This window comes from Lupinus angustifolius, unplaced genomic scaffold (assembly GCF_001865875.1).
Source record: "Lupinus angustifolius cultivar Tanjil unplaced genomic scaffold, LupAngTanjil_v1.0 Scaffold_174_67, whole genome shotgun sequence".
NCBI lineage: Eukaryota > Viridiplantae > Streptophyta > Magnoliopsida > Fabales > Fabaceae > Lupinus > Lupinus angustifolius.
The window spans coordinates 2304-11568 of NW_017726553.1; the positions used below are offsets into that span (position 1 = coordinate 2304).

Consider the following 9265-nt stretch of genomic DNA (forward strand, 5'->3'; position numbering starts at 1 on the left):
GACACATTGATTTGTATACACATAGATAGATATAGTATTGCATATACATGCAAATTTGCATTGGGGTTTTTCTGCTATGCTAATTTGCATAGCAATTTTTCGTGGTTAATTCATTTGTAACAACTGCTATGTGTCAATTCAGAACGTGGGTACATACTTTTTTCAAAGAGCATTGCTGCATTGAGCACGTTGGTGTTCTTCATATGCTGTTGTTGTTTTTGTTCTTTAGCAGTTTTTAAGGTTTATTTGGTGTCAGTGTTAGTTAAAATTGTTCATTTTTTTGTTGCAGGAATATTAAACTATTGAATAGGGCTTATCCATCAATTTGCAAAGAATGAAACAGTTAAAATTGGCTGCACCAGAATCTGAAGCCAAAGAGGTTAGTTTTTTATTTTTATTATTTAATTTAAAATTAAAATTGTTAAACCTTAGCAATGTCTTATGTGTGTGTTTCTAGTGAGTGCCCTTTATGCATTTTCTGGTCCTATGTTTGAATTTTATATCCTTATGTCTTGTTATTTATCGATCAGAACAAATTATAGATCTTATCCTTGTATATGGAATTTGAAAATTGCTATTTTTGTCAATCTTTTGATAGCTTTCTCTTTTGTCATTTTGCTTAAGACATTGTGATTGTGATTTTGCTTGTAAGAGTTGTTGCCTCATATTTCTAGTTTAGCTCTACTCTACATAACAGAAGGATGATGTTAATTCATCCCAGGAATTTTGAACAAACCCTTAAATTTGTTAATAACATTGATGTTATGCTTTGCTGGAGTAGTGGTTTTAAATTGTGGTCATAGTTTTTCGAAAAAACGCGGTAGAAATTGCAGCTGCAGACTGCAATTTAAAACTTATTCCATGATTACATCAACGAGATAACTAATTTAAACAAATTTGTCATTCTGACATATGATATTTTGCAGGGCAATTCATCTAGGCAGAAACCGAAAACAGAAGATGTAGTAGATCCTCCCATCAGTCCGCGGAAGGTATTTAGTAACTATTGCCTGCTATGTTGAGAATGTGTCTTGATAGATATATATATATATATATATATATATCATGAACAATAGTTCCTATTTTCTTGCTCTTCTTCCAATCAAAGATAAACCATTTGCTTGAAATTTAAATGCAATTAAATTCTTCAACACTGTGCTTTAGGATTTATCTATGTATTTTTTGCCTCCAATTGTGAATTATATAAACTTGTACCTATTTTAGTTTATCCATTCACAACAAGCATTACTTATCTTGATAACCTTGAGTGAAATAAAACATGAATGATCTGATTCCTATTCTTTTGTCATGAAAATGCTATATTCGATGATTCGAAAAATTACGATCATTATATATATTGCTGTAATCTTGCAGATATCAGCTAGATGGAATCCAGCTGAAGCATGCCGGCCTATGATCCATGAAGCTCCTGTGTTTTATCCAACAGTTGAGGTACCACTTGCTATTACCTACCATCTTAGTATTATTGCTTGTGCTGGAAGTAATGTTGTATTTTGAGTTGACTTTATTTTTATATTTTTATTCTTCTTATTAGGAGTTTGAAGATACCCTTGGGTACATAGCGAAGATTCGTCCCCAAGCTGAATCCTATGGAATATGCAGGATTGTCCCTCCAGATTCCTGGGTCCCACCATGCCCGATCAAGGAGAAACATGTATGGGAAAATGTTAAGTTTCCTACCCGAGTTCAACAGGTTGATCTGCTTCAGAACAGGGAACCATTTACAAAAAAAAGGAGGGGTAGGAAAAGAAAGCATAGAAAGATCTCAGAAATACGTACATATAGGGGTACTGCACCATCGGGTTCTGACTCAGTTCATAGGTTTGGTTTCAAATCCGGGTCAGAATTCACGCTTCATGCGTTTCAGCAATACGCTGACCAGTTCAAAGCTTGCTACTTTGGGTTTAATGATGGAAAAGTTAGTGATAATGATAACCAGAAGAGACAGGAGCCCTCTGTGGATGAAATTGAAGGCGAGTACTGGCGAATAGTAGAGCAACCAACCGATGAAGTGGAGGTATTAATTATGGTTTATTGACAACATTGTTGATCTTCAGTGTCTTGTGATTGGGCAAACAGTTTAAATGTTACATTCTGATTTGTAGGTATATTATGGTGCTGACTTGGAAACTGGAGCACTTGGAAGTGGTTTTCCGAAGAAATCATCCTTAACAAACAGTGACTCAGATCAGTATGCTCTGTCTGGCTGGAATCTGAATAACTTCCCGCGATTGCCAGGTTCTGCTTTAAGTTTTGAAGAATGTGATATCTCTGGAGTTGTGGTTCCATGGCTGTATGTTGGAATGTGCTTTTCATCATTTTGCTGGGTAAGTAGTGAGAATTACATTTTCAAATCTATGAACAAGACATGTTTAAGGCATAACAAATAATATTACATATTTTATTTTTCATCTCTCTGAATCTATATGTAGAGATATAGAGTTGAAGTTATTCCTCTGGTTAAAGCTGAGTTGAAATTCTAACATCTGTTTATTTTATGAAACAATAATTTGATTAAAGGTTCATTGGAGAAATTAAATAGAACAAATGTAGACCACTCTAAATATTTTAGGTTCCACTGCCTTGTGTTGATCTTTTGTTCAAATCTGTATACTTTCTCATAAGGACTAACACCATGTTCTCATTTCCGGCTCCATGGAGCAGCATGTCGAGGATCATCACCTCTATTCACTAAATTATCTGCATTGGGGTGACCCTAAAGTATGGTATGGAGTACCTGAAAAGCATGCTGAAGGTTTGGAAGCTGCAATGAAGAAGCACTTGCCTAAATTGTTTAAAGAACAACCAAGTCTACTCAATGAACTGGTATGATACAATATAAGTTTTACTTTCCTTATTGTTTTCAATCATTGATGCATACTAATAGAGTGCAAATTGCAATCTACCGAGAACACTATGAAATTATTCTACTCCTAAGAAAGCTATAAACTAAGAAGATAATAAAAGAGTAAATTCTTCATTTTTGATTGATTTTCTTATGGATGAACAATAGCATATTTAAAGAGAATGAAGAAAACATAATATGATGATGACCCTTACAACACTAGAATATTCTAGAAATATAAATGTAATATCAATTATTTAATTAAATCTAAATAACAACTACCATATTTTACCCTATTCCTTTTCTATTGAATTTCATAACAATTATCATAATAGATATCCTATCACATACTTTTAAGTTTTTGGTTGGGTTTCGGCTACTACATTATTTTCATGTTACTCCTAGACATCTACTTGATGCAAATGTCTGTTTTATGGAAGTTTGCTAGGAACTCAATGCACTTATTAGAGTTAAGAAAACCATAATCATGTCGATTTTTTGAAATGTTTAAAAAATACTGAAGTTATTTTATATATTATGTCTTCATCACCTTCTGTTTCTCTTTATGTTAAGCTCTTTGAATCTTGACATATATTTTTACCAGTGACTACTATACTATCTGATCTACATAACTCTCAGACACATATGATCAGTTCACATACGAGTGTTAGATATTTTAGTATTCTACTGCAGTACATAGAGTTTGTGAACTGTAATGTGATTTCTAGTGGTTATGATTACATCTTTGTTCAGGTAACTCAGTTTTCTCCTTCGATTCTTAAATCTGAGGGGGTGCCAGTATATCGCACTGTCCAGCACTCTGGAGAATTTGTTCTTACCTTTCCAAGGGCATACCACACTGGTTTCAATAGTGGCTTCAACTGTGCTGAGGCTGTGAATGTTGCTCCTGTTCATTGGTTTGTGCATGGCCAAAATGCTGTCGAGCTTTACAGTTTGCAGCACCGCAAGACATCAGTGTCACATGACAAGCTGTTATTTGGATCAGCTCTGGAAGCTGCAGAGTCCCTTGCCGAGGTAACTCTTCATGGAAAGGAAAATATAAAAACATCGAAATGGATAAGTGCCTGTGGGAAAGATGGAATTCTTACCGAGGCAGTTAAGGTATGACTCTTTCAGGATCTCATAATCCTTTGACACATTTACAAAGCTCCATAAATTTTGAAGGTCTTTATTGCTTAGTTTAATTACCATGCAGATATCTAATTTGTTTGTTTATTTTTGTGAAACTTGTTTTTGACAGGCAAGGATAACTTTAGAAAAGGAGAGGCTAGACTGTCTTCCGGCTCATTTGAAGATGTTGAAGATGGACGATGACTTCGATATTGTTGAAGAAAAAGAATGCTTCTCTTGCTTCTACGATTTGTATCTATATGCTATAGGTTGCAAGTGCTCTCCTGACAAATATTCTTGTCTCCGACACTCAAATTCGTTTTGCTCTTGTGCAATGGACAAAAGATTTGTTCTGTTTCGTAATACTACAAATGAGCTAACTACGTTGATTGAAGCATTAGAAGGAGAGCCACATGCTATTGAGGCATGGTCAAAGAGAAACTCCGGAGTGGTTTCTGCCAATGCAGGAGATGCTCTCATGGTTGAACCAGATATCGAGAGTGTCGTGCAAAAAACCAAGAGTTGCGAAGAAGGGAAAAACTCAGCTTGTTGTGAAGAAACCAAGGAGAAGTCAAACTCAAATGTATCAAGCAGTCCTCATAGTAATGTTTCTTCAGAGTTAGTCCACTCACTGCCTCGCCATGAAACTTCTGGTGGACCATGTGGCACCAAAGATCAACATAATTACAAAATTAATGATACAAAGTTGGTCACGAACAATGAAGTTATGCTGGAGAAGACAGACTCTATGGATTTGGACACTGATGTTAAACATGATGAACATGTTAAAAACTCTAGTACATTTGATGGTTATAAATTGTTTGGGGTGGATCTGCAAATGAGTTCGGAGTCAGGAGAGCAACCCAAATTGTTGAAAACAGGAGTTGCAGGTTCCTCTAATGCAATTATATCTTCGACAGACCAAAGCTTTCGAATCCAAAACTTCGGCAGTTTTGTCGACCCTGTAAGTTTTGGCACTGTTTTGTTTGGAAAGTTGTGGTGCAGTGAGCATTCAATATATCCAAGAGGTATGCCGCAGTAGAATATTTTATTGGTTAGATTATACCTTGAATTGTTTTTTGCGAGTTTAATTTTAACTTTGGAAAACTTATGAAGGATTCATGAGTCGTGTGAGGTTCTATAGCATTCTAGATCCAGCAAGAATCTGTAACTATATTTCTGAAGTCGCTGATGCTGGATTTCTTGGGCCTCTTTTCAAGGTATCATTCCCGAACTTGTTTCTGTTTAGTAAGACGCGTGATCCTAATTTAATAGGAAACAAATTAGGATATGATACGTGATGAAATTAAGAATAAACACCTAAGATTGCTTCCTCATTTAATAGTCATGCTTTCATCATAAACTTTGTAATATTTATTTGATTATGTATTGTTGGGAATAACTGTTTTGCTGTCTTCTATGTTTGTTTTGCTTTTTTCCTTGGAGGTTTTCTGGTGGAAACTTAGAGGCTGCTAATTTTTCATTAAACCGAAAAGTGTATGCAGTGGCATCACTGTCTGAATTTATAGTATCTAATAACCTGAAAAGATACAAATGAAACAAAGTGATGATTTCTTTTTCATTCTAGTAAAGTCAATGATGTTACTAGAAAATACTAATTGTTTTTTAACTATTTTTAATTTCATGGTTTCAACTTTCAAGTTTGTACTTATTTTCTTTGCGATGTCATGTCTTTCAATGAAAGTGTAATTGTACCTGATTTGGTAAAATATATTTCAGGTTTCCATGGAGGAACATCCAAGTGAGACTTTCACAAGCACTTTCCCAGATAAGTGCTGGAAAACAGTTCTTGAGAGAGTAAATCAGGAAATCGTGAAGCGGAAAAATCTTGGGGAAACAAAACTACCTGCCTTGGAGCATCTAAAAAAACTTGACGGTCATGAAATGTTTGGATTTCTTACACCAGCCATTGTTAAGGTAATGATGCATGAATATTAAATATACAATTGAAGCCTTTGTGAGCTAAGACTAATATTACTGCTGTATATATTTTCTAATGTAGAATGTAAATCACATAGTTTGAATCATATATTATCCAATTATGCTGAACTAGATTAGAATAGCTTACTATATCAAGTTTATTTAATAACTTCTGGATTAATTTCAATATGATGTGGTAAAACGTAGATAACTTCTAATGTTTTAATTAATTATGACAAACTTTTTTCCAGGCCATCGAAGCTCAAGATCCGTATCATCGATGCGTAAAATATTGGACCAATAAAGAATTTGTCAGAATATCTTCTGAGAGTGCCAATGGAGATAAGTTAAATTACAGTTCAATTAAAGAAGCAGCTGATGCCAATAGACTCAAGGCCAAACTTTTCGGTGTTAATTTGATGCTGCAGGAGCAAGATAACAAAGGAGGCAATTTTCCATCTTTTGAGGAGATGAAACCCAATCTACAAGGACTATTAAAGAAGGCGAGCGCTGATGAGTTAAGTACCCTGCACAAGTTATTCAGCTTCGATGAACAACTCGCTCGGTCGAGAGTAGCATTTGCGGCGCTGATTGAGGAGATTGAGAAAAGCAAACAAAAATAAGATATCAGATACTGTTTGATCCGGAATAGTCATATTTCAGTTTAGTCATTAGTTAAGTCCATTGATCCAGAGACCAATTTGAACTGAAGAAGTTGGTGAATCCAAGATAAAACTTATGCTATTTGCTCAGTTGCAGAGACCTGTTTTGAGATTGATATTGCATTGAGCTATTATAGGTGCTTTGAACAAATGAAACTTTCCTTTTGAACTTAATTTAGACTTGGTTTTAAAGTTCTAGCTTTTAGTTAGATTTTGGATGGATTTAGGTTTTATATATTTCATCTTTAGTAATCTCTATTCTCCCTATATTTTGTATAGAAATAGAAGAAAACCAAAATACTGCTGTTATAATTGACATTGGAGAATTTGAAAATCAGAATACTCTGTGCTCCTGCTCGGAAATTTGAACATGTGATATTCTGATTTCAATTTTGGTATTATTAAGTGCATCTCCTCACCTCTTGGGTATGGAACTAATCCCTTTCGGGATATGTGGCTGTCCCTCTCAACAAATATTGTTCACAGGAGTCGAACCATTGACCTTTTGGTCATCCTGGGAATCTAGTGGAGCCTTACATCTCGTTTTTAATTTGGGGTAACTTATGCCCATAAAAAACTCCTGAGAGGAAAGTCCAATTTCCCAAAAAAGGAGTTTTTAGTGGATTTGTGGAATTGGATTCTTTGGGGACAGACAACTAGGTTTTGTTTGTGGATTTCAGAAGGACTACACGTATTTTTTTAGGGAAAGTTTGGTCCTACTTTCCTCTTTTTGCTCAAAATATTATATTCTCATGTTTCAACAAATATTCTTCTGAGGCACTTTCAAATTAATAGTTTAACAGCCTATATTTTTTGTTTGGTAGTAAATGAGCCTAAGTACACTATAGTCTTAACTAGTAAGGTTTGAAAATGATAGATATATACATTTTTATCTAATAAGTAGAGATATTGTTTTCTAGATTTGAAGCTGTGATTTCTTCGTCACTATACAACAATATTATCATTTTAGAGTGGCTCCACACCCTGAGCTACTTATATTTTCTATACTATTATAAAATGTTGTCAGAATATATATATTCCCAGTTTCTATGCCTTAACTATGTTATATATTTTAATTAGATTAGTGCATTATTCTCATAGTACAGTAGAGAATTGCTTCCCTTGAAACTCTTGTCTATCAAGTGTTTAATTCGCAGACCATTTTTTCATTAATGACAATAATGTTTTGAAACTAGGACCAGTTATTGACTAGTAAGGACTGAAGTTGTAGGAATGTGTTTAAAAAAAGGAATGTAACCTTGTCTTTAAAATATATATTATAGAGTGGGCATAGTTGAGATTCCACGTGACTTGTTCAAAGGGAAGTGCCAAAATTAAAATAAAGTCCACGAGATAATAGTGGCTACATCAAATAATGATGGCTTAAAACAACATTTTCTTATGCTTAACATGTGATCTTACATGCACACATCATTTACCCCAAGTGTGAAGTGAGGAGAGAAAACCAACTACCCATTTGGATTATTGACTTTTTCTATCTGTATATTAGAGTCAAATAATGAAACTAATTTATGTGAATAATAGTACAATGTGTGTATATTGGGACATGGAAAAATGTCTTCACACAATAAAATGAAAAGGAATCACAAAAATGTTCATGCAAGAAAAAAACAATCAATACTCCTATAATGTTTAATTCATTCATAAAATTGAAATAGGTTTGTCTCTAACCTATAAGTAGATGTATAGAGTATGGATAGCAATGTTAGGGAAAAAGGGTAGAAAAGCTAAGGGCAATTAAAGGATAAGTGAGGTCATTTTCGTCCACTAGTTGCCTTTCTCACTTGATATAATTAAGTGTATAACCACTTTATTCCATAAAAAATTTACGTTCACCAATTTTATTTCCGAAAAAGTAAATTCAAACTAGTACTTAAGATCGTGAATATAAGTCAAAATAGTTCAAATCAAATATTATAAAACATGTTAAAAAATACTAATTTGACTTATTAGATATTTTTAAGAATTATTTTAGGTATTTCAATTTTTTGAGTAAATTGACTGGAAATTTTGAGAGGACCTATTTACTCTATAATTAATTTGGAGCAGACCATTGCATACAAAAAGGAAGGCTTTCAAGTATTTCAACATCGTGAAGCTATCTCCTTTGTTTAGTGGTACTGTTCAGAGTCATCAAGAAGTTGAATAAGACTCAATTTTCAGATATTCAGCTTACATACACTAAGGTTGAAGTTAGAAGAAGCTCAAGTAATGCTGCAAAATGATTTAATAATATTGCTCTTCAAAGATTGGAAAGAGGCCGATGTACCAGCTTCTTCCCTCGCCGATGCAGACGGGGGCTTTCTAGTAGGATCAGTGGGAGGGACCGTTTCAGTAGGCGCAGCAAGGGGCGTATCAGCAGCCCTTTGGACCAGCTCCTGGCCCACTAAGTTCTCAAGCTGCCCCCCACTCACTGAAGATGGCGGCACAATTGCTGGGTTGGGAGACCCCTCCGTAGAACCAGGAATGGGGGACGACGTTCTCTGACGCTTGGAAGCAGTGGCATCTTTCTTAACCAGGGCGGCGGCCCTCTTCAGAAGCATGCTCTTCCTCATCTTCTCACTCATTTTGGCTTTTAGTTCGACTGTACAAAGAGGAAGAAAAACATTAGTAACAGGATAAACAGATACATAAGACAAAGCAA

The 9265-nt window shown here is 34.8% G+C and overlaps 1 protein-coding gene across 1 annotated transcript; it reads left to right on the forward strand.

Annotated features, from left to right (window-relative positions):
* Positions 1-280: 280 nt before the first annotated feature.
* LOC109340453 (lysine-specific demethylase JMJ15-like) lies at positions 281-6789 on the forward strand. The gene is made up of 11 exons (XM_019578148.1): positions 281-379; positions 927-992; positions 1375-1452; positions 1556-2038; positions 2127-2348; positions 2686-2847; positions 3620-3988; positions 4128-5025; positions 5114-5217; positions 5738-5935; positions 6190-6789. Exons 1-11 carry the CDS (start codon positions 335-337, stop codon positions 6559-6561), a joined length of 2997 nt encoding a protein of 998 aa, XP_019433693.1. The 5' UTR covers positions 281-334; the 3' UTR covers positions 6562-6789.
* The last annotated feature ends 2476 nt before the right edge of the window (positions 6790-9265 follow it).